Genomic DNA, 24631 nt, shown 5'->3' with positions numbered 1-24631 from the left:
TGGACCTCAACCCACATTCCATAAATCCACCGCCTCGGCCCTTCCGGAAAAGAGGTGCTGACCTGGCTCCAAGAGTCACTTGCCGGTCACATACTCGGCGGAAGGCTTGCACCTGGACCAGTGCACATGCAGCCTGCAGGAGACCATCAGGAAGTTAAGGTCAGGGTCAGGGTCTCCCCTAGAGCCTGCCCCTCCCCAGCCCTTGTGTTAGGAAGGGCTTGTGCAGCGAGGAACGCTGTCATGCCATCCTTTATTGGGCCCTTCTCTGTGCCATTTTCTGTCCTACATCCACCCTCCTTATCCCACTGGGTCCTCAAGGCACCAGAAGTGACTGTTATCGTTCCCCAATTTTCAGAGGTGGAACCTGGAGGTTCTACAAGGTAAAGGAACTTGTCCAGGGTCACAGAGGAGAGTGGGGACCTGAAGCCCAGTGAGGCTTTGCCTTCTTCCCTTAGGTTCAAGAGCTCCGAATCGAGGGTATCGTGAACCCACCCTCTCCCCAGACCTCTGCGGGCTTGCCAGAGGAGACTGCTCAGGGTCTCCCCCTCCATGGAGATCCTGCCTCCACCCCGACCCCGCCAGACAAGCCCCCCTCTCCACGTTGGAGAGCTCAGGAAGAAACCCGGGGCTGGCAGACAATGCTCGGCGCTAGTGGGCTGCCCAGAGAGGCGGGGCAGCCAGCGTGGGGGCAGGGAGGGGGGAGGAGCTGGGGTCAGAACTCACGCCCTGGGGAGGAGGCTTGCGAGGGGCCGAATCTACCGAAGAGAAAGAGCCCATTCAGAGCCGGAAAGGAAGGGGAAAAAACCTTGTCTGGTGTTTGACAAGAGAAGAGGAAGGGGGGCAGGGGTGGGCGCTGCTGATTCGACTCTCCCCTCTGCTGTCCCTCCAGCAGGGCCTGGCAGGAGAGCCAAGGAAAGAGGATGTCTGAGGGACAAAGACTGAGAGGGGAGCTTTGAGGGGCGGGCCATTTGTTGGAGGAGCCCGAGAGTCTGAGAGGGGTCTAGAGTGAGGGAGGCTGGGGTCCAGAGGAAGGGCGTGACCGCAGGCCAGTGGGGAGCAAGCCAAGGGTCAGAGGGGCAGGAGCGTGAGAGTTGTCCCAGAAGATCTTTGGATGACAGGTACCGGGCCTGAGGGCTGTGGTGCTGAAGAGGCAGGGCCGGGACTCTGGCTTACAGAGGTGACCGGCAAGGGTCTGGGGCCAGCAGCCCGTGAAGTGCCAGTCAATCATTGACCCGCCACTGAGACCTGGGGGGCACTTAAGGCTGTGTGCGCGCAGGTGTGCACCTGTGCTGGCACCAGAGTCTCCTCCCCTTCACCTCCCTCACCAGCCAGTCAGGGGTCAAAGGACTGAAAACAAACAGAAGAAGGGAGGGGAAGGTCCAGAGTCCGAGGTCCAGGTCTGGAGCCCGGGCCTGGCCCACAGGGCCTCTAGTCTGGAGCATGGGTCACAGGGGAAGTATTTATATGAATTAGTTCACTGAAAGGAGTTCCTCAGACTGAGATGAGCAGGCACAAGGCCTCCCTGGGGCCATCGGAAAGTAACTTGGAAGCTTCTGAAAAGTTCTACCAGTCCTTCCTAAAGGTGGCCTTTTACAAACATTTGTAGCCCAACCACGTGGGAGGCCGCTTCCCGGGCCCCGGGTTAGCGAAGGGGCAGAGGCCAAGCTCGCCAGACACGCCAGCCCCGGTCACGCTGGTGGCCCCTTCAGCCCCTCTCACCCCCATCTCAGGAATGCAGGCCCTGAAAGAGTTTGCCTTTCTCTCTCCCTGCTTCATAGAAACAAAATGCCTCTTCTGTCCTCACCTGGCTTTAATGTGTGTGCAGGAAGGTAGAATGACTTCGACCGTGGTCTGTGCACACAGGACTGTCACAGTGCGCGTTTCTGTGCTGACAGTGAGTTTGTGTTGGGTATTTAATATGCATGGGTCTCTCCTTGGACAGTAGCTTTGCTGTATGGCCTTGGATAAGGCCTCACTTTCCCATCTGAAATATGAGAAAGTTGACCTGGGTAGTTGCCGGCCATGACAATGTTTTGGGATTTGGTATGGGAGCTGTGACCCCTCTAATCCCTACGCTTGTCTCTTGAACACCCATTGAACCCTCCTTCTCCTGGATTCCTTGTCTCACAAGCACTGTCTTCCCACTCCCCTCCATACTGCAGGACCCAAGCACATCTTCCTTGTGCCTGGAGCTACTGACCACCGGGATGTGAATGAAGATGCTGTTGCCTTTGCCTTTTGGTTTGAGAAGGAGGGGACTAGGAAGCTTCCAGAAGCATAAAACTCTGACAATCACGAGGTCCATGTTTGGGGGGACAATTACAATTTCAGATGATTTACTCACTGAACACACATTGTTGATTCCTCTTTCCTTGCCCATCATTAAGATCTACCAATTTCTCTTCCAATACATTCAATACATATCTATGCTGCTTTTTCCACTTCCACCACCACCAGCTAGTCTAAGCTCTATCATTTCTCCTCAGGGCTACAGCCACCAACCTTTGGTCTCTCAAATGTCACTTTTACCCCCTATAATTCTTTTTTTTTTTTTTTTAATTTTTTCTTACAGCCAAAGTAAATGTTTTAAACAAAAAATCAGATCATGTCATTCACTCTAGTTCTAAAACAACCCTAGTGGCTTCCCATTGCCTACCCTCTTCACTATGGCCTACAAGACCCAGTAGGACGTGGTCTGGCTGCTGCTTCAATGTCACTCAATGCTGCTGACCCCTCGCTCACGGCATTCCAGCCACACGGGCTTCTCTATCGTTCAATGATGCTAAGTGTGTTCCTGTCTTAGGGCCTTTGCACTGGCTGGTCCCGCAGCCTGGACCCAGGTGTTAGCAGGGCTGGGTCCTTCCAATCACTCAGGTTTCAGTTCAAATGTCACTTTCTCAAAAAGGTCTTCTCTGGCCACCCAGTTCAAAGTAGCTTCCCCTCTCCTCCGCCTTCTCCTACTCACTGTTACGCTATTCCATTATATTTAAGTCATAACTCTTGTCACTACCTGAAATTGTTCTTTTTACGTTTTTTCTGTTTTTAATAGATGATACAGATGGTACAAAATTCAAGAGGTACAAAGAAAGTGTGTCCTTCTCTCCCCTGTCACCCAGTCCTCCAGCCCTCTTCTTCTCCCCAGAGGCAATAAGTATTTCCAATTTCTTATACATCTTCCCAGATCTATTCTCTAAAACAACAAACTTGATATATGCTCATTTTTTCTGCACTCATGGTAATATATTATGTAATGCACTGTTCTACACCTTGCTTTTTACACTTAAAAATATTATGAAGACTTTTCCATGCCAGTATATTACAAATCTGCCCTATTCCTTTAATTTCTGCTTGGAATTCCATTGTATGGTTACATGGATTATCTATTCCTTAATTCCCTATTGATCAACATTGAAATAGTTCCTTTTTTTTTTTTTTTTTTTGCTATTGAAAATGCTGCCATGAATAGCTTTGTACTCACACCATTTTGCACTTGTGTGGGTATATTGGAGCTATTATGGAGAGTGAAATTTCTGGATTAAAGCATTTATGCAAATTGCTGGGCCAAGGGGTATGTACATGTAACTATCTATCATGCCAAATTATTGTACATAGTGGTTCTACCAATTTACTCTTCCTGTGCCACTGAAATTATCTTGGTCTTTTGTTTGGTACTTGTTTATTGTCTCTCTCCCTCCTCTGAGAATGAAGACAGTGCCTTGTTCATCACTCTGTCCCCAAACCTATCACATGATAAAAAAAAAAAACTCAACAAAGATTTGGTGAAAGGAACCCATATACCTGTAGACTATCTCCTGATTTTTATTCTAAGAATATGGTCAGCTTGGCATTGGGCCCTTAGAACACTATACTATTTAATCGTTTTGTCTTTCTCCTCCCTGGACTGGGAACCATTTCTAATTCATCCCTTGTTTTGTTGTTGTTGTTTTGTTTTTTCCTAGTGTCCAGTGCAATGGCTGACACCCAATATAGTTCAACAAGCCTGTGTTGAAGGAATGAATGGCTCAATGATGACACTGCAGGCTGTGCCATCACATATGAAGCCAAATGCAAATTAGGATGCAGATTAAGCTAAGGCAGCTCACTGGAGAAGTGGAAGCTCTAGACTGAAATGTTGGGAGAAGGAGAGGCAGGGAAATTGCTGTCCAGAAACGTGGGACTGTGATGACAGGGAAAATCCTCATGAGATGTCCAGAGGGACGGAAGGGCAGAAGTCTCCACTGCTCCCACCTAGAATTGTTTTAACATGTAGGTATGGTTTTTCAAGGACCTATGAAACTGTTTGAGACCTAAGAAAAATGTTTTGTTTGCTCCAAAGTATAACGACAAAAATTAATATTTTATTAAATGAATACAAAGTGTTTACAGCAGCTCAATTCAACCACATATAGTTACTTGTAAATTTTATTGAATGTGAAATGTTGCCACATTTTAATATGTTTGATATAATATGATGAAGTTTTCACAATTGGAACCATAAAATGTTTCCTTTTTGAGGTCCTGGGATTGAACCTGGGACCCTGTATGTGGGAAGCCAGCACTCAACCACTGAGCCACATCAGCTCCCTTAAGTTGTTTTTTTTCTCTTGTTTTTTGGGGGGAGGCACCGGGAACCAAAGCTACCGGGACCTCCTATGTGGGAAGCAGGCACTCAACCGCTTGAGCCACATCCGCTCCCTGTGAAGTGTTTTTAACAGAGCTCTACCTTGGAGTTCTGTCAAAGAAAGGGTCCTTGCTTTGTCAGGATTTCATCCTCTCTAATCCAAAATTTCCTCATCTTTAAATGGGGAATGGTCATAAAAAGATTCATCTCAGAGTTACAGTAAGGATGAAATAAAATAATGTATTATAAAAGAACTGATCTGTTAGATGCAAAGTAGTATTAGCACTCAATTGTTCCTGGTAAGATCCTGTAGGGCTGAGTGGTTGTTTTATTCATTGCAGCTTCCCAATCCCTATCAACTGGGTGCTGCACCCCAGGGGACACTATTCATGTTATATTCAACTTCAAGAGGCAGCTTTTACAGAAAATGTAATGTGAATAATGCTCTCCTAAGCGCCATTCACAGAAAATACAGTGTGAATGGTGCTTCCAGGAGTTGCATTTTGCCTAGCAGGGTGCTAGAGTGAAAGGGTCAGGAAATATTTGCTGACTGAATGAATGAATGGAATCCGATTTTACTTCTTGTTTATGCCACCCCCCAGGATAAAAAGGAAAAGTGGATCCTGAGTGAAGAGGGGGTGGGGAGGAAAGGTAGTCACTATTTTGCATCTAGCTAGGAGGCTTCAATGAGCAGAGTGGGTCTGAGGGGAGGAGGCAGGATTGGAAAGCAAGGATCCTCTTCCCAAGGGTCCTCAGCTTACATCTTTCCTATCTCAGTGTGGTCTGAACCACACTGGTGATTTGACAGCCCTGGATTTGGCACCCAGCACGTCGTTATGTTAAATGATGTGGGGTTTTTTAACGCATACCGGCCATGTCCTGTGTTAGTGCTGGTGGGAGAGTGGTGGAAGGACAGCAGAGGTGCCCACCTCAAGCAGGGAAGAAAGACCACTGTATGGGTGCAAACAGTCACTTTCAGGACGTGGTGTTGAAGCTGAGACCAGTAGAATAAGCAGGAGTGAGCCTAAGGGGGACACAGGCAGAGCAAAACCGGAAGGCTTGAGAGAGGTGGCCCCTTGAAGGAGGTCTTAGCCAGGGGAGTGAGGGAGACCAGTGGGCAATGGCCAGAAATACTTGTGGAGCTCGGATTTTATCCTGAGGGTTATTGGGACCCAGTAAAGAATTTTAAGAAGGGAAGTGACACGGCCAAATTTGAATTTTGGTAAATGGAGCGTAGTCTAGAAGAGGTAAAAGTAGAAGCAGGGAGACCCGTTACGAAGCAACTGAAGCTGTGTCGGCGACAGATGATAATGGTAGAGGCAACTGGAGAAGTGGCTCGTTCTAGGTACATTTAGGAGGTGAAATCCATCAGGGCTGGTGGATTTAGTTAGGAAAACAGCCCTAACTAAAAGAGACCTTTGTTAAAGAAACAAATTCAGAGACTATTTTGCTGATCTCTAGGAATGCTGATAAATGACTTTATTTGGCTCTTTAACCCACCAGGCATCCCCCTTCCAATAACCCTGTCGCCTCAATATCTGAATATAAAAAAGGGACGAGGGGCGGGGCATACGTCCACAAAACTCCGGAAACTTTTATTTAAACTGGGTGGACGCGAGCGGAGGGAGGAGCAACGAACACAAGGTACTTCCGCTTATTCCGGAAGCGGAGGCTTGTGACGTTCCTGAGCTACTCCGCCGGCGGCGGGCCAGGGTGAAAGGATGGCCTGGCGAGCGGCGCGGCTAGTGCTGCTGGCCGGGGCAGCAACGCTGGCTAGCGGTTCCCAAGGTGACCGCGAGCCGATGTACCGCGACTGCGTTCTCCGGTGCGAGGAGCGGAACTGCTCGGGGGTCGCACTGAAGCACTTCCGCTCCCGGCAGCCAATCTACATGAGTCTGGCCGGTAAGCCCCGCCCCCAATAAGCCCCGCCCATTTATCTCGGCTCCGCCCCTTGCTTTCCTCCAAACTCATTTGCAATCTCTGAACCCTAGCTACCTTCTGCTTGCTACCTCCATCCCAATCCTCACCTTTCTTCCCTGAGTCCGTTCAGAGTGAAAGTGAGGTGCCCCAGGGTGATTAGTCTCAACAACCAGTCTTGCTCCCCCGAAGAGCTTTATTATTTTTTAACTGTGGTAACATACAGCATAAAATTTACCATTTTAATCACTTTAAAGCATACGGTTCAGTGGCATTAATTACACTCACAATGATACCATTACCACCATCCATTACCAAAACTTATCCATCACCCCAAACAGAAACTCTATACCCATTAAGCATTGACTCCCCATTCGCTCTCCCTCCTGCTTGATAACCTGTAATCCACCTTCTGTCTCTTAGGAATTTTGAATATTCTAGTTATTTTGTATATGTAAAGTCGTACAATATCTGTCCTGTTGTGTCTGGCATATTTCACTTTAAGCTTCACCCATGTTGTAGCATATGTTAGAACTTCATCCCTTTTCATTTACTCTTTATTTATTTGGCCAAATAAGTATTAAATACCTCCTGGGTACAAGGCCTTGGTGACACTGGGATGGTGTCCTCAGGGATTCACAGTCCCCACAGGGATGTTAACTATCTCAAGGACGAGGAAGTGGCTTGAGCCCTAAAGGATCCGTAGATTAAGCACTGGAAGCATTTGAGGGAGGAAGGAATCTCTTCTGGCTTTGAGGGAGTGGGGATAAGGATCATCTTGGGACACTGTTGTTCCACCTGAGTTTTGCCTGATGGGTACATTAAGTTTGGACTTGTGGCCGTAGTGGGCAAGGAACCAGCATACTGAGCACCTTCTGAGTGACAGGTTTTACAATAGGTCTGCTAGTTTTCACCACAATTCTTTGAGGTATTTTCTCATATTATCCCAGTTTTACAAATGGGGAGCTCAGAGATGTTAAGTGCCATGCCCAAGGTCACAAAGCCAGAAAGTGTAAAGCAGAGTTCCTGACTCTAGTCTGTCTGACCACAAGCTTGTCGTCTGTTCTCTATCCCTTTGTATTCCAGAGAGAAAGGAGAGAGTGGATCCCTGGGCAGGTGTGGACACTTGTGGCAGCTTGGTTTGTTCAGGGAGCAGGGTGCATGAAAAGGAGTAGGGGGAGATAAGGCTGGAAAGACAATTTGGGATCTCAAAAGTCAGGCTGAAGAATTTGGGCTTCATTTTCTTAGGAGGGGAGAAGACAGCCAAGGCTCCTTCCTCTCAGGGTGAAAAGTGAGAATAAAACCGCGTGTTCATGTAGGGCAGACATCAACCCAGCTATCTGTAGATGAGTTAGGTAGAAGCCAAGCTCCCCATCTTGGACAAAAGAGGAGAGAAGAAAGAAATACCCTCATTTGTTTACTATACCTCCCCCTACCTCCAAAACACACTTGCATACAAGTACACACATTCTCTTGCTCTCTCTGCCTCTCCCTCTCCCCTTATGTGTAAACCACATCATATCTCTCATCTGTCTAAGCTAGAATTTTGAGATTTCTTCTGGTTCTCTCCAACATGCAGGCCTTCTCTCTTGGGCGCCCCAAGCTTTCTCTGTGCCTCCCCATGCTGGGGAGTTCACCAGGCCATATTTGTCTGTTTCAGGCTGGACCTGTCAGGACGACTGTAAGTATGAGTGTATGTGGGTCACCGTTGGCCTCTACCTCCAGGAAGGTCACAAAGTGCCTCAGTTCCATGGCAAGGTGAGTTAGAGGAGTCAGGGTGAGTGTAGGGTGGTGGTGTGGGGAGGTTAAGATACCACCCAGTTGGGCCACCCTGTCCAAGTCATCGAGCAGGGACTTAGACCATGGGGCAGTGTATGTGTTTGGGGCAGGTATCTGTCCTTCTCAAAATCTGCTGGCTTTCAGATGGGACCAATGTGTTCTGCCTCTGGGTTTGTATCCTGCCTCTGGATACGGTGAAATAAGATCAGGGCAGGGGGCTTTGGGGGCTCCTCAGATGGTGGTGCTCTGGGCTTCTTAGGGTGGCTGGAATGCCCACCTTGCTGCAGGGACGAGTTTCCTGACTCACTATGGCGCACTTTCTAATGCTTCTCCCACAGGAGCTTGGATTGATGGTAATAGCCTGTCAGATCACCCAGTGAGGTGCAGTTTGCTTGTGCCTTCTTTATTTTTTTATTTTATTATGATTAACAGATATCAAACATAAAATTTGCCGTTTCAATCATTTTAAGTATATAATTCACTGACATTTAATTATTTTCACAAGTTGTGCAACCATCACCATCATCCATTACCAAGACTTTTTCATCCCCCCAAACAGAAAATCTGTACCCACTAAGAAATAGCTCCTCAGCCCTCCTCCAGCCCCTGGTAACTGCTAACCAACTTTCTGTCCTTATGAATTAGCCTATTCTAGATATTTCATGGAAGCAGAAGCATAAAATATTTGTCCCTTTGTGCCTGGCCTATGTCACTTAGCCTAATGTTTTCAAAGTTTGCATGTATCAGCACTTCATTCCTTTTTATGAATTCCTTTTATGCCACTGTACGGCTAGATCACGTTTTGTTTATTCACTCCTCTGTGAGTGGATGCTTGGGTTGTTTCCACCTTTGGCCATTGTGAATAATGCTGTGATGAAGGTTGGTGCACAAGTATCTGTTGAGTCCCTGTTTCTAATTCTTTGGGGTATATACCTATGAGGGGAATTGCTGGGTCATATGGCAATTATATGTTTAACTTTTTGAGCAACCTCCAAAATGTTTACCACAGACGCTGCACCATTTTATATTCCCAAAAACAATGCAAAACAGTTCCATTTTCTCCACATCCTGGCCGACGCTTGTCATTTTCTGTTTTTCAAATAGTAGCAGTTCTCGAGGGTGTAAAGTGGTATCTCGTTATGGTTTTGATTTGCATTTCTCTAATGACTGCATTTCCCTAACTGGGTTCAACTTCATTCTGATACCCCGTTTTCCCTTCACCATTTGTTGAGGAGACTATTCCACCCCACTAAATGTATTTGGCCCTTGGTCGAAAATCAGTTGACCACTGATATATGGTTTTATTTCTGGACTCTCATTTCTGTGATCTCTACTGGCCTATCCTTATGCCAGTACCACGCTGTTTTTGTTTTTTTTCCAAAGATTTATTTATTTATTCCCCCCTCCCCCCTGTTGTCTGCTCTCTGTGTTCACTCGCTGTGTATTCTCCTGTGCCCGCTTGTATTCTTGTCAGCGGCACTGGGAAACCACATCAGCTCTCTGTGTGTGCGGCACCACTCCTGGACAGGCTGCACTTTTTTCGCATGGGGTGGCTCTCCTTACAGGGCACACTATGTGTATGGGGCACCCCTACGTGGGGCACCCCTACGCAGGGGACACCCTTGAGTGGCATGGCACTCCTTGCGTGCGCTGCGCGTGGGCCAGCTCACCACATGGGTGAGGAGGCCCTGGGTTTGAAATCCAGACTTCCCATGTGGTAGGCAGACGCTCTATCAGTTGAGCCAAATCCGCTTTTCAGTACCACACTGTTCTGATTACTGAAGCTTTGTAGTAAGTTTTGAAATCGAGAAGTACGGGTCCTCCAACTTTGTTTTTCTTTTTCAAGACTATTTTGGCTATCCAAGGCTCTTGGAATTCCATATGAATTTAAGGATCAGCTTTTCCATTTCTGCTGGTGCCTTTTGGTGTAGTATTATCTCGTTCTAGCCTAGTGAGGTTGGCAGGAATTATTGTCCCCAGTCTGCCACAGAGTCGGCAGAGGCTCAGAGCGCTCGTGGTCAGTGGGAGAAGAAGGCCTAGGACTCGCATCTTCTGGCTGGAAGGCCTGTGCTGTTTCCACTGAGCTATGCTGGACCATCTACGTGCCCCAGAGAATGGGGCTTATGGTGCTGTGAGTGCCGGCCAAGATGGGGGATGTGATCCTCAGCCAAAGACTGATGGGGAGCCCCTCGGCCTGCAGAGGGACTGACCTGAGGCTTTGGCCAAGGTCCAGAGTTGAGGAGCCAGCTGGGCTTGTTGGGGGCTTGTTGATACAGCATGTTAAGAAAAGATAAGTTGGGTCGCTTGGGGCTGCCTGCTCCTCAGGCCGTTCCATTTGCTCCTTTTTCAGTGGCCCTTCTCCCGGTTCCTGATCTTCCAAGAGCCGGCGTCTGCTGTGGCCTCCTTCCTCAATGGCCTGGCCAGCTTACTGATGCTCTGCCGCTACCGCACCTCCGTGCCAGCCTCCTCCCCCATGTACCACACCTGCGTGGCCTTTGCCTGGGTAGGTAATCTGGTGGGATTCCTGCTCTATACCCTCATCTGGGAAGAAGGAACTCTTAGGTCCCCATTCTCACTCATCAGGGCTTCTACCCACCCAGCTTCCCCTCTTTTTCCCAGGGAAAGTTGCAGCCATGCCTGGGGAGAAAACAGAAAGATGCTGAAACAGACCTTACCCTTCTAGCAGAGCCCTAGGCCAGGTTTTCTGGGAGAGAGAACAGAAAGAAATATTGTTCTTGTCCTGGAGGAGGAAGCTACTAACAGACCCCAAAGGGCAGTTTATAAACACAGTGGGGAGGTGGGTGGTAGGGTGCTGAGACCTTGGGTCTTTCTAGGACCCCTCTGAGACACTACAGTCCCTAATATTAGAATGCAGAGCCCTGTGGAGGAGTTGGCACCATCTCATTTCCAGCCCAGGCCTGGTAGGCAGTGACAGCCATAGCACTCTCTGGCTAGAGCTCAGCCTGATCTTAGATCATCCCTGGAGAAGCCAAGATATGTTCCATCTGAGTGTCCAGAGAGTTCTCTCAGCTTCATAGTGTGGCTGCTCAGAGAGCCAATGTCCAGGCCTGGAACTGTATGAGAACTGTGGGTGGGGATAAGGTGTAAACTGTTAGTACCTGGGGGAGGGTGTGTGAGTGAGAGGTTGCAATGGGTGGCTCCAGAGCAGAGCTACCACTTTAAGCCTTAAGGAAACCTTCCCCACTCACAGCTGGGGGGATGGGTAATGAGAAGTGAGGGTGTTTGTGCTCTGCTTTGGAGGTGACATTTAAAAAAATACTTGGGGGGAGTTTATTTTACTTATTTAACACACATATGCATAGCTCTTCCTGAATAGCAGGCACTGTTCTAAGCATTTTATAAATACCAACCTTGCTAATCCTATAAAAAGCCCGCAAGATTGATACTATTATTATCCCCAGTTTACAGATGAAAAAACCAAGGACCAAAAAGGTTAAGGTCATGGAGCCGGGGTTTGACTGCAGCCCTCTGGCTCCAGAGCCCACACTCGTGTCCTCTTGGTTATACTGACGAGCCTCACAGTGGACCAGATGGGGGCAGGGACCAAGGAGGCCCCTTGCTTCCCCCTGTGAGTCTGTGATAGCAGCTGTGAGTGTGGATAAGATGACCAAGGGAGCTCTTAGACAGCGAGACGAGAAGGGGCTGTGGGTCAGAGCCCTGTGCAACCCTGAAACTCAATGACTGCTTAGAGGAGGACGAGCCAGCAGTGGAGACGGAGAGGCCAGAGGGTGGGGTGGAAAACTAGGAGCCAGTGTGGTTAGGGAAGCCCGGGGAAGGACAGGAAGGAGAGACTAGACGGCGCTCCTGTTGGAATTCTCCAGAATTCTGCTGGCCAGTCAAGTGAGATGAAAACTGAAGGATGTCCCTGGATCTGGCACCTGGAGGTCTCTGAGGACCTCAGGAAAACTGATGGCGAGGGGATGCCAAGAAGTCCAGGCGAAGCCTACGACTTAGGGGATGGGGTCAGAGGGAGGGCAGGAAAGGGGGCTGTTAACCTCTGGCAAGGCTGAGCTTCACTCATGCTTTCTAGTTGGCAAATAGCCGTGAACCTGCAGTGACCTATGCACTTGACATGCATTTCCTCATTCAATCCTCACAATACCCCTGTGAGCTCCAAGTAAGGCTAGGGGGGGAATTTGCCCACAGTTGATAGCTGACAAGTTAGTAAGTCGTCAAGACAGGGTTGGCATCCGGGGACGTCTGAGGCTCCGTGGACTGTGATGAATGTTGGTTGAGCATTCGCTGTGGGTAGAGACAGGGCTTGGCGCTTGGGAGGGGCGTTCAGGCAGGTGCAGGCCCAGCTTGCCTGGAAGGCGGAATGCAGGCCGAGCCCAGGGGTACAGGTGGAGAGGCCGGGAGTTCCCAGGCAGGGAGACAGCATCTTCCGAGCGGGGAAGTCTGTCAGGGAAGCCCAGGCAGGAGGAGAAGATTCATCTGGGACTTCAGGTAAGATGTGGACGTACTCTTCTGGAGGAGAGGAGTTGGATTCAGGCACTCCAGACTGGGGGCCCAACAGAAGCCAAGGTACGGAGGCCGGCGGGTGTGGGGCTGGGCCGGCAACCTTGGAAAGTGAAGGAGGACGGTTAGAGGGAGAGCAGGCCCTGAGCGCCAGGCAGGGCCCTGGCATCCTCACACACTGTCACAGGCTGCGGCGAGACCGAGCCACCACTTCCTGTTTAGGCCTCTCGGAGAAGGAAATTTGGTCCTGGCCAAGCAAGCAGGCAGGACTTAGAGAGAAACTGAGAGAGAACACCTGTTCTCTTTCGCTTGGGACTCTTCCTTCCAGGGACACTGCTTATCTGAGCCCGGGGCCTGCACCACCCCCTCACCCCTGCCTCTCTTAGCCCTGGACAGCCCTGCCTGGGGAAGGCCCAGTGGGGGCCCAGGCTTTGTCCTCCCGACACAGGCCAGAGGCCACTTCACAACTGTCATCTAGTTCTCTCTGATTCCTGGGGCTTTCTTCTCGCTGGTACCTGCCACGCAGCTTCCTTGGTGGCAAGGGGTCATGCCTGCAGGCTCCCCTGGAAAGAAAGCAGCGATTGAGCAGGAGAAGGCAGACATCTGTGCAGAGTGTCTTAGGAAGCATTGGCACCTGTGGGACATGGCAGCCCCTCCTGCCACCACCAGGTCCTTGAGGAACACAGGACCTTTGATGACCTGGTTTAGATTTTACATTTGGTCTTCAGGAAGAAGCAATCTTGACCTGCACGCAGGGTGCGGCAGTGGACCTTGTCCTGGGCTGGGTCTTGGGGAGCGAGCGGGTATCCTGATTTCTGTTAGGGTGGGGGCAGGAAGGCACCTCACCTGCTCCAGGCTAAGTCTTGGTGTCGGTCTCAGACTTTCTCTCTGGGAGATGAGGAGACCCTACCCCCTGCCCCCAGCAGGGCTGATGAACTTTGGCACAAGGAGGCAGCCCCTGCTTTACCATTTGGACCTGGGTTGGGCTGGGCAGCGGGCAGGCAGGGCTGGAGAGCCCACCAGAGCTCACGCTGTGGCCCTTTGCCTTCACAGAACTGGGGGCCCCACTCTGTGCCAAAGCCAGGGGGGCCAGAGCAATTCCCAGCCCCCGTCGTCTAGTGAGGAAAGGTCCCTGAGCATAGAGGTGAGAGAGCTCGAGAGGCAGGGAAGCCTGGACTGTCTCTGTAGGATGATGAGAGAGGGGGGGACTGACTGTGCTCCAGCTGTGCTGAGGAAGCTACCAGAAGAGAAAGGTTGAGACTGCAGCAGAATGATGGTTAGACTTCAGGAAGGACTTCCTGGTGGCCAGACAGGAGCCAGTGGAATAGAACGACAGGAAACCACGGAATCCCTTTTGATGGCGGGAAAGCCCTGCTCTCATCTCTGTCGGCCTCGTCCCCCTCTTTCTCAGGAGTGCGCTGGGGAAGGCTTGCTCTGCCTGAGGCGGGGGGTGAGAGACAGTGGCCTCTGGGGGGTGTGCCCAGGATGGCAGCAGGCATCATATTTAACATTCTGCCTCCCCCACTTCTGAGACAGGGAGCTATTTAAAGACCCACTTGTCCCCACCGCCACGGTGTCAGTGACAGCCCCGGCACTGGGGCTTAGCACTGGGGTGGAATTCCTGACAGATCTGGCTCACTTGGCCTCCAACCAGTTTCACGGCTGCGATATTTTTGTCTCAATTTCTTATTTTCCAGCAGACTGAAACAGCCTCCTGCTTCCCCCAGCCCCAGCCTTCCCAACGCCCTGCAGCCCCACCCCCTTGGCACCCTGCCCCCAGCCTCCCCCTTCCCTCGTGTTTACGCGCAGCTCTTGGCGCCTGCTGGGCCGCCCCTTGCCTTCCTGCCTGTCTGATTGGCCAGTCTCCCCGCGCCCCTGCGCCCCCATGCCCCTGGAGCTTGGCTGCGTCCCCCCCCCCCCCAGCAGCGTCCCTTCGCATCTGGGGGCTTTCCCTTCCCTCCCTGTCCGTCCGTCTGTCTGTCTCCTTTGCTGGTGTCTCGTTGACAAACTGAGTGAAGAGAAGTAGTAGCTGTTCGGTGCATTCTTGGGTAGTGGCTGAGGCTCGAGGAGGAGGGGCTTTTCCTAGAGCACAGGGGTCTGCATGCTGGGAGCAGGAGACCCTGGGGCCCCGTGGCTTGATGAGTAGGGGGACAATGGGAGTCAGGTGAAGGGAAGTGGGGTGTGGACCGCCTACTGGAGGAAAGAAACCGACATTTATAGGGCACCTACTGTGTACCTGGCAGCAATTACAGCAAGCATTTATCGAGTGATTCCTTTTTGCCAGGCATCTCACAGACATCATTCTCACGACCTTCCTATGCAGTGGATTCTACTGTTCATCCCTGTTTTGTCGGTGAGGCAACTGAGGCTCAGAGAAGTTAAGTTATTTGCCCAAGATCACACAGCGGCCGAGGCAGGATTTGAACCCAGGGTCTGGGAATGGAGCCTGTCTCGTTGTGGAGGGTCTGGACATTCTGGAGTTCTGGGGGTGGGCCTAGGCAGCTGTGGGGAGACCACCCTTCTCTGCCTAGACTTCCTCAGGCTGCAGGGACAGCAGGAGGCAGGCTTGACTTCTTGAGCTTCAGGTCTGTGGACAGGTGTGAGGGTCGGGAAGCAGTAGCACCTGCTGCTGTACCCTGGCCTGGGCACTTGCTATGTACTATACTTGTTTTGCTCGTTGAGTCCTTATCAATCCTGTGATTATTCCCATTTTACAGACGAGGCAACCGAGGCACAGCGAGGCTAAAACACTTGCCCAAGGACACACAGGAAATGGCAGAGCTGGGATTTGAGCCCTGGCAGTCTGGACCTAGGGTCTGCGTTCTTAATGACACTACCTCCCAAGTCCAGGGACAGAATCAGAAGTGGCGCCCCCAACAATGGGATACTCCCCAGAGGAGAGGGGGCTTTTCAGGGGTGCAGAGCCCAGGCTTCAGTGGACCTCTGTAAGTGCAAAGCATGCTGGGAGGAGGTGGGCAGGAGACCTAGCAGCCCCCACCCCCATCCCACAGCCCTGAGCACTGGCCACGCACTGCCCCTTCCCGCTTTCAGAGTTCCAGCTGCCACTTAGCTCAGGCCTCTTATCACCTTCCCCTTCCTGCTGTGGGTGACAAAGCGGCCTGGCTGGCTGCCGCCCGGGCCGCCTTCCCCTTCCTCCCACACTGGCCCCAGGGCCACCGTCCTCCTGGAAGATGTCCCTTTTCCTTGCCTGCCTGGGGGCGCTGCCCGACCCGATCGCCCGCTCCCCAGCCCCGAGCCTGCTTCTCTGCCCACGCTGACCCTGAGCATCACAGACTGTGGGGAGCAGTGTCCAGAAGGCCACCAGGGTCAGTCCTGTTGCCAGCCTCCATGCCCTGTGTGTGGGTGTGCGGGGAGGAGCCTGCAGTCACGTGGGGCAGGAGGGCCGTCCTGTGTGTACCTCAGGACCTGGGGTAAATAACTTGACACCAGGGCTGTAAAGGAACTGAGGGACCACCGAGGCCAGCCCCAGCCTCGTCCAGGGGAAGCCGGGGCCCAGAAGGGCAGTGCCTCTGTCCGGGGCATGGTGAGCGTTAGTTGCAAGGCTCGGCCTAGGTCCGGGGCCAGCCTGGCTGCACAGGGCCTCCTTGAGCCTCTGGGGACTCCTGGGGCCTGGCACCAAGACAATGGCCGGCTGGCTCTGTGGGCTGCCACCCACCCCTTCTCTCATGAGCTTGGTGGGTCTGCATCAGGGAGCCCAGCCTACCACTGACTCCGTATCAACCCTGCGATTATTCCCATTTTATGGAAGGGAGAGAAGGCCCTTTCCACCTCCACAGCCTGCTGCAGTTCCAGATGGAGAGTGGACAGAGGCAGGGGACCAGCGTAACCAGGGCACCCGGGTACCCGCTCTGGCCCCTCGTGCCACCTTAGGCATCCCTCCATCTCCTAGGTCTGGCCTCCAGCTCCGATTTCTTCCTCTGACTGGTCGTCACTGGTTTCCCAGCCCAGTGAATGTATCTCCCCTGTGCACCCTTCTTTCAGTAATTGGGCCTCTGCTGTGGACACAGCAGTGCTTGAAAAAAGTGCCAGATCAACTCCCACGAGAGGCTCATTTGCAAGAGGATTTGTCCTCTCTTTCCAGGCAGTTAATTTCTAGGCAGAAGGCCTCAAACCTTCCCCAGGGCCCAGCTCACCGCAGCCTGCCTGCCCTGCCCTCTGCTCCTCCCAGGGCCGGGAGCAGCCGCTGGTCCGGCAGGTCTGGCCGGCCGGCCAGGAGGAGGGCTCCTGGCTCCCGGGCTCCCGGGCGGGCAGCCCTCCTCCTCTGAGACTTGGCCCCGAGGAATCTGCTGGATGGGAGGCTGTCACACTCCCTAGCTTGCACTCTCAGGACACACCCCAAGCCTCTCCACCCCACCCACCTCATTCCCGCCCCCAGAGGCTGAGGTCACTGGCTCCCTTGAGCCCTGGGTGGGGCTGTCATCACCTGCCATTGGGGGAGGAGGCGAGGCCCCCAGGGGCTATCGGCTCAGTGATTGAGTAACCCCGGAACTGGGCTCTGCCGGAACTGGTTCCCCGGCCAGGCCGGAACCCTGGAGGCTGCAGCCCTGCGAAGCCAAGCCTGAAGAAGCTGGGACAGGTGAGGGTGGAGGGGCACGGGCTTGTCCAGGGGCTCCCAGGACACTGAAAAGCGCCTTTCTCTGCCTCAATGGATTCCACCCAACCAGTGAGACACCTTGGCAGTGGCCCTTCCCGAAGGTGAGGTGGACGCGTGCCCTCCGGGGGGCTCCCCACCTCGGGGCGCCCGTTCACCAGCCGCCTCCCTCCTCAGGTCTCCCTCAATGCTTGGTTCTGGTCCACAGTCTTTCACACCAGGGACACCGACCTCACAGAGGTGAGAGCCCTCCTGCCCCCCCAACTTGGCGCCGTCCCAGGGGAGCCCCAGGAGGGGGCAGAGGAGCTCTTACATCTAATGCTAACTGCCATTACGGAGCACTTACTATGTGCTAGGCGTTTAAAACCCATTCGTGCACTTAAGCCGCACTTGAACCTTGTGACCCACGTATGATTATTAGCTCTTTTTAACCAGCGAGCCTTGGGGAGAAGGAACTAGCTCAGGGTCATCCTGCTAGTAAAGGGGGTGCTGCCCTCGGCGTCTGACCCCAGGCTGTGCACTTTTCTGGAGCCTCAGCAGGCGCCCTCCGCCACGCGTGCTGAAGCCTCAGTGCTCAAGGGTGGGCCACAGGCCTGAGCACCAGCCCCTGCAGGGAGCTTGTCTAGAAGGCACGTCTCCAGGCCCACCCAGCCCTGCCAGGTCAGGCTCATTTCAGCAAGTTCCCCAGGAGCGCCTGCGCGAAACGCCAGGAGCGCAGCTCCATCCTAACGGCGGCGGCCAGCCCGAGGGAAGCGGGAATAGGGGCCATTTGCTAAGCAATGCTTTTGAAGAAATTGTATGTGAACACGGGTGAGTCTGAAATGCAGACGTGCAACAGTGATGGATAGAGGGGCAGGAGACGCAGTCCCCACTGGACAGGCCCGGCCCCCCCATTCTGATGTACCTGCCAGCGCTTCCCTGCTCCCTCCCTGTTGAGCCCCAGCCCCCAGAAGCCCGCCCACCTCCACCTCCTGCTCGCCTCACACTGGCCCTCGCCTCTGGCTCTCTCTGTCCTCAGAAAATGGACTACTTCTGTGCCTCCACTGTCATCCTACACTCAATCTATCTGTGCTGTGTCAGGTGAGCCCGCCTTGGTGGCAGCAGGGACAGGGTAAATCCCTGGGGGCAGAGAGGGGTCACCCAGCCCTCCCATGGGGGTACTGTCTCCAGGGGCTTCTTCAAAGGCCCCACACACACACACACTCCCCCCAGGCTGTCCTGAAGGGGGCTTTCGGGTAGGATTGGGGCTCTGGCTCCCAGGAGCTGCCGCTTTTGGTACCAGGTCCCTGGGGCGGGGGCTTAGGTCTGCCCAGTGGGCCTGATGTGGTGGGGAAGAGGGCAGTGGCTTCCGGGACCACGTACTAAAGTGGGGGGGGGGAGGTGCTTCAGGGAGTGCTGCTCAGGAGATGGGCACCCGTCATCTGAGCAGCTGTGGGCAACGGGCAGGACGGTGGGGCTGCAGCACCCAGCCGTGGCCAGTACCTTCCGGGCCCTGCTGCTGCTGCTGTTGACCGCGCACGTCTCCTACCTGAGCCTCGTCCGCTTCGACTATGGCTACAACCTGGCTGTCAGCGTGGCCATCGGTGAGGCCAGACCCTGGCAGAACTGCTGGCTCGGAGTGGAGGGCGGGGGCTGGTGCCCATCCTGCAAAAGACATTTAGGGATGGGGAAGGGGAAGGAATTTGAGGTGGGAGAGAGGGGACACCAGGAGGAGCATCTGAGGATGATCCTGGGGTCAGAGAGTATGGGGAAGGGGTGGCCTTGGGGAGGGAGAAGGAGGTCCAGCGAGTGAGCCTCCTCCTTGCCCCCCTGGCACCCAGGCCTGGTGAACGTGGTGTGGTGGCTGGCCTGGTGCCTGCGGAACCAGCGGCAGCTGCCTCATGTGCGCAAGTGCATGGTGGTGGTCGTGCTGCTGCAGGGGCTGTCCCTGCTCGAGCTGCTCGACTTCCCGCCGCTCTTCTGGGTCCTGGACGCCCATGCCATATGGCATATCAGCACCATCCCTGTCCACGTCCTCTTCTTCAGGTGGGTGCTGCTCCCTGCCCAGGACTTGCCTTTGTGCCTCCCTTGCCCACTCCTAGGGGAGACTGGGGTCTCTGATCTGCCCATTCACCCCTCCCAGCTTGTCCGCGCTCACCCCACCCCGCCCCCATGAGGCGCTCTCAGGGCTGTGTCTCAGTGGGCTCCTCCCTTGGCCCGCAGCTTCCTGGAGGATGACAGCCTGTACCTGCTGAAGGAGGCCAAGTTCAAGCTGGACTGAGGACCCTGGCAGTGGGTCTGCCCCACTGGGGGTCCTGCCCCATCCCTGCTGGCTCCCTGTCTCCACCCGACCCTTGAGATAACTTTTTTTCTTCTTAGCTTCTTGAGCTTGGACATGAGGGGAGTGGCCAGGAATCAAGTACCCTGCCCGCCCCATTGCCGGTCCCCACGTGGGTGGGCAAGGCCTCCGTCTAGCTGCGAGACCAAGTGCCAACAGGCCTTTGGGGATACAGTGGGGTCCCCTTCTGATTCCCCTGCGCCCTCCTCCGGGGCACCACTAGGTGGCACCGGATGCTCGCTCTTTGGCTGCCTGAGAAGTGTAGCAGGTCTCCTTCTCCCCAGGGGGCCTAAGGGACCCAACTGCTGGGACTGGGGAAGGGTCCCATCCTGTCCTTGCCCCAGCCAGACTCCCAGGAGGTCTCACCACACTCCCCTTCAGGGCCAGGACCCCAGAGGAGTTCCTCCTGACCCTGTGCTGCGGCTCTGGGTTGGGAGACCAGCGGGAAGGAGGGGCGGGGGCTGCGTGGCGTGCGGCGGGCACGAGGAGTGTGAGTGAGTATAGCCTCGGGGTGCAGGCAGAGAGCGTAGGGGAAGGTGAGAGCGGTTTTAAAGTGTGTGCGGCGGGCGGGGGGGGGCTGAGGAGGCAGGTGGGTTAATGTGGGTTGGGGGAATGAATGGACTGAAATTGTGGGTGAGTGCAGGTGCATGTGCCTCACAGTAGGGGCAGTTGGAGTAGGATAGGGGATCAAGTCACCAGAGGTGAGCACCAGGCGTGCCAAGGCCCAAGCCTGTCAGAGAGCAAGGCTAGCCCCAAGATCTGCCTGGGGTACAGGTGTCTGGCCTGCCTGCCTGTGTGCGTGCGTGCCTGCCCATGGCCTCCCTTTGCAGTCCTCCCAACCTCACAGGGCCCCCCTCAACTCAAGGTCACCCCCCCAGAACTATCCTATCAGGACGCAGAGGAAGGAAGGACATGGGGCTCCTCCAGGGCGGCCCTCTCCTGTGGCCCTGTCTCCTCGAGTCCAGTCCACTCCCTGCTGTTCCCTCTGCCACATCCTGGAGCTTGGGGGGTGGGGGGAGGGGAGAAACCTTGTGTCTGGGTCAGGTTTCTGCCCTCTCCAGAGAGGCCCTCTGTTCCAGGGTGGCCCCACGACAGGCAGGGGCCACAGTGCACCTGTACCCCAATAAAGGTGAAGTGACTCCTGCACTTTTCTGCCACAGAAGGACAGAATGGCAATCTGTGGTGCTCCAGAAGCTTTCCGTGTGTACGGCAGTCTCTGTGATAGGATCCTGGCCCTTTCCATGGCCCCTGCTCCTTGGGGAGAGGGGAGCTCTGCCAGGACTCCAACCTCAGGGACTTGGGTGCCTGCATTAGGTTCTGGTGCTCCCAAGAACTATTTAAGGCAGGAGGGTAGCAAGGGGAGTTCTTAATAAACCAGTTCTGAGCCTCACGTACCCTTGTCCACTCATTCGTGCGAATAGGGTGGGCTGGAGGGGAGGAGGGAGGACCCAGAGCTGGCTGAGGGGCAATGGGCAGAGGGGAGATCTCTCCCTGGGCGTGTGGAGGTGGAAATGGTAGAGACCAGCATGTAGGGCAACAGCGGAGCTGGGCAGAGCTTAAGTCCGGCTTCTGGAGGGGGCTGGGGAGGAAGCCAGAGCCACTTCTGGCCCTCTCGCTTCCCTGGACCCTTGTCTGTGCCTGGTGTGTATAGCCCCCACCCTCCCTTGCACATTCCACTTGTCTCCCCACTCTTCTCCTGCCTCAAAGCAAAAGGCATCACAGAAAGATGGTGGCAGGCTCCAGACCTCTCAGCTTTAACAGCTAACAGGACCTGCCACCGAGTGTGGGGCTGAATGATGTAATGTGCATAATGGACATACCCGGTGTCTGGCACACAGTAGGTGCTCAGTATATATGGGCACCACCCCACCCCCAACCTCAGTCATCTTTAGCTTGGGAAGAATGGGGGTACAGAAACCTAACCTCATGGGAACCTCTGGAAAAAAAAGAAAGGCTAGGGTTGTTGGTGCCCCCACACCCCCAGAGTCACAGGAGAGATCCCCAAGCCCTTGTGGCTTCCCAGGAGAGCCTGACAGACAGCAGTGACACTCGGCAGCAGAGAATGTTTTCTTTATTGGGGGCCATTCCAGATGATAGGGGATCCGGGTGCACTGGCCTCTCATCCCCCCACCTTCTTCTGGGCCCAGGCAAAGAAGATGCCCTTGACATCGTCCACACCCGTCTGCAGGCGGGGGGGCATGGCGTAGGTGCGCAGGTCCCGCACCTGGTAGCCGCTGCACATCAGGGCCTCCCTCACCTCCGCCTCACACACGGGCACCACCGCCAGCCTGGCCTCCCCGGCCAGGTACCACGACTCCTCCAGGGCCCCGAGCAGGAGGAGGTGCCCCCCAGGCTTCAGCAGCGTGGTGATGTGGTCCAGGGCCCGCTGGAAGCTGGCGAGGTCCGGGCTCACAGCCTCCAAGCAGAAGGCAGAGACCAGGGCGTCAGCAGGCAGGGGTGCCAGGGCCCCCGCACCCAGGGGCTGGGGCTGGTGCACGTCGATGGGCAGGACCCGCTTCACCCTGGCTCGCACCTGGCGCTCCTTCTCCTGCCAGGACTCACTGTCAGGGGCACAAGGAAGGGTCAGGACTGTTCCCTGCTCAGTTCTCCGGTGCCCCCCACCCAGCCAGTCCACGGAAAGCCCCCTGGCTGCACCCTCAGAGCCCCTAGCCCGTACCCCTTGCCCTCGACCAGGCAGACGTGCTGGCTGTACACGCTCCAGTCAAAGGCCCCAGGCTCCTCCTGCAGCCAGAGCCCCAGCTCCTGACGGTTCACCTCCAGGAAATCTGTCATGGTGATGTCCTCAAAGTGGGCGCAGGCACTGAGCAGCTGGTATATGGTGGGGCCCGAGCCGATGTCGATGAGGGTGTGTCCAGACACCTCACCTGTGTGGGCAGAGGAGGGAGGTCCTGGTGCCAGGCCTTTCTCCCTTACCTGCTTCGCCCCCTTCTCTCTAACGGGGAAGAGCACTGACCTTGGAGTTAGATGGAACCCGTGTGTCTGAGTCTTGGCCCCAACATCAACTGACTGACCTCGGGAAGGGTACTGATCCCTTCAGAGGCGCAGGTTCCACAAACTAAACCCACCAGTGGGGATGAAGTGGGAAAACACCTGCAGGCCTGGAGTTTCTCCCTCGCAGGGTCTCTGGCCCCTCCCCAATCTTTGCCTCCATCTCTTTCTCTGCATTTCTTTATTCCAGTCTCTCTCCTGCATCACCTGCCCCCACCTCTCTCAATTCTGAACATTCTCTCCTCCCCACCTCCTTTTCACCAGTCTCCCCCCTCTGCCTCTCTCCCAACTGACAGTGCCCCCTCTTTTCTCCTGTTTGCTTCCTGCCCCCCATGACTCAGTTTCCCCATGCTCACCGGTGGCAAAGGTCTGCGCCAGGCAGCGCAGCTTCCAAGGCCCGACGCCGTCGGGGCTGCTCAGGTCCCCGCGAGGGGGCGCGTAGTTGTTGCGGAGGTAGGCGCGGGGCTCGAAGCGCTGGTAGGCCGAGGCGACGGCAGCCCGGCCTGGGTGGAAGTCGGGGGCCGCGCCCGCTGCGTGGCTCTGCTCGGCGCGGCTCATGCTGCTGCCGCGGCCCACCCCGTCGCCGGCCCTTTATCTGCGTCCCGACCCCCGCCCGGACCCCGCCGCTGCGGGGGCGGAGGCTGAGCGACGAGCCGCCGGGGGCCACGCGCGTCTCCCCGCGCCCCATCCATCACGGTAGCGGTCGAGCAGCAGACACGCGGGGGGGGGGGGGGGGGCGGCCGCCGGAACATCTGTCCCCGCCGGGTCCCCGCTCTGAAGTTGCTCCCTGCAGCCCCCTCCCTTTGCCTCCTTGCTCTGGCTCCAGGGCCCGTTCCCGCGCCCCGACCCCAGCTCCCCCCGCAAAACCTTTAGCTTGCCCCCGCCCCGCCAGGCCCCAGCTCGCCCCGTCGCTCTTCCCCAGCTCCCCAACCTCCCCTCCCGCCTGTCTCATCTCTGCCCTTTCCCTTTCCCCATGTTTAAAATTGTCCCCTTTCCTCGGGCCCCTCTCCCGAGACCCCAGACCCCTGTGAGGCTCCCCTCCTCCGGGACACCCTTTCCTACCCCCCTCCCCTTTCCTCAGGAACGTCACCCCAACTCCCCTTCTCCACCCCTCTCTCTGGTCCTTTCCCACCCCATCCCCGGCGCCAGCGCCCCGCCCCACCCAGCACACCTCCAGAAAGGACAGTCCGTTCCGGGCTCCGCCGCGGTCCCCCGCGGTCCCCCGCGGCCCCGCAGTCGTCTCTGGCCCCGCCTGGCCGATGGCAGCGGCGATAGGGGGGGCCGGGGCCGGAGAGCGGGGCTAATGCACTTAGCGGGCGGAACAGCCGGGCCCCCTCGCCGGCCCCGCGGTCTCTTCGCCGCTTCTCCCGGGATTCGGGGGCGGGGTGGGGTGGAGGTGGGGGAGTCGAAGGTTCGGGACGTTCCCGCCGCGTCGGGGGCGGGGGCGCGGGGCCCAGGTGCAGGCGGGAGGGGTCCGGGCGCCCTCTCCCGGCCGCAGGGACCAGCAGGGGCGCGGTCAGGCCCTCTGAGTGCCGTCGGATTGGGGTCCCGGCTCCGGGCCCCCTCCTTGTCCAGCCCACACTCCAGCCCCCTCTGCCGGAGAGGGCCAGACCTGGGCATTTGGTGCTCCAGGTACCAAGTCGCCGAGATGCCGCGGCTTTCCCTCCTAGTCTCAAAGTGGGGAGCAGATTGTCGGGCCACCTCCCCGCTCTGCCCTGGGCAGGCTACCAGCTCCTGCCAGGAGAGGCCACTGGACCCCTTGGTTCAGACCTCCTCGGCGGCGCTTCCCTCTCCGGCTCGAGGGGAAAGTGACTCCTTGTGCATCAGTCAGACAGCCAGGTTGGGACAGGAGTCAAAACAACAGCTGCAAGGGTCAGGGTCAGGGGCAGGAACCTGA

The 24631-nt window shown here is 55.4% G+C and overlaps 2 protein-coding genes across 2 annotated transcripts; one reads left to right on the top strand and one right to left on the bottom strand.

Moving 5' to 3' along the window:
• Nucleotides 1–6226: 6226 nt before the first annotated feature.
• PGAP3 (post-GPI attachment to proteins phospholipase 3) lies at nucleotides 6227–21115 on the top strand. Its single transcript, XM_004463024.5, has 8 exons — nucleotides 6227–6523; nucleotides 8199–8296; nucleotides 10668–10820; nucleotides 17586–17648; nucleotides 18427–18488; nucleotides 18855–18991; nucleotides 19229–19433; nucleotides 19611–21115. The coding sequence occupies exons 1-8, from the start codon at nucleotides 6343–6345 to the stop codon at nucleotides 19666–19668; spliced, it is 957 nt and encodes a 318-aa protein (XP_004463081.1). The 5' UTR covers nucleotides 6227–6342; the 3' UTR covers nucleotides 19669–21115.
• A 664-nt stretch (nucleotides 21116–21779) lies between these two features.
• On the bottom strand, nucleotides 21780–24564 carry PNMT (phenylethanolamine N-methyltransferase). The gene is made up of 3 exons (XM_004463028.5): nucleotides 23091–24564; nucleotides 22403–22610; nucleotides 21780–22286 (listed from the first exon to the last, which is right to left on the bottom strand). The coding sequence occupies exons 1-3, from the start codon at nucleotides 23290–23292 to the stop codon at nucleotides 21845–21847; spliced, it is 852 nt and encodes a 283-aa protein (XP_004463085.1). The 5' UTR covers nucleotides 23293–24564; the 3' UTR covers nucleotides 21780–21844.
• Between the last annotated feature and the right edge of the window lie 67 nt (nucleotides 24565–24631).

Source organism: Dasypus novemcinctus, chromosome 21 (assembly GCF_030445035.2).
Source record: "Dasypus novemcinctus isolate mDasNov1 chromosome 21, mDasNov1.1.hap2, whole genome shotgun sequence".
In the NCBI taxonomy this organism is placed as follows: Eukaryota; Metazoa; Chordata; class Mammalia; order Cingulata; family Dasypodidae; genus Dasypus; species Dasypus novemcinctus.
Note: the sequence above shows the minus strand (reverse complement) of the source record. Positions and strands in the feature narration are given on the sequence as shown.

Coding starts and splice junctions, on each gene's coding strand:
- PGAP3 (XM_004463024.5), top strand. CDS start 6,343: ATGGCCTGGCGAGCGGCGCGGCTAGTGCTGCTGGCCGGGGCAGCAACG. Junction 10,821..17,585: donor CCTGCGTGGCCTTTGCCTGG/GTAGGTAATCTG, acceptor CTCCCTCCTCAG/GTCTCCCTCAATGCTTGGTT. Junction 19,434..19,610: donor GTCCACGTCCTCTTCTTCAG/GTGGGTGCTGCT, acceptor CTTGGCCCGCAG/CTTCCTGGAGGATGACAGCC.
- PNMT (XM_004463028.5), bottom strand. CDS start 23,292: ATGAGCCGCGCCGAGCAGAGCCACGCAGCGGGCGCGGCCCCCGACTTC. Junction 22,611..23,090: donor GGCGCAGACCTTTGCCACCG/GTGAGCATGGGG, acceptor CTGCCCACACAG/GTGAGGTGTCTGGACACACC. Junction 22,287..22,402: donor TGCCTGGTCGAGGGCAAGGG/GTACGGGCTAGG, acceptor TGCCCCTGACAG/TGAGTCCTGGCAGGAGAAGG.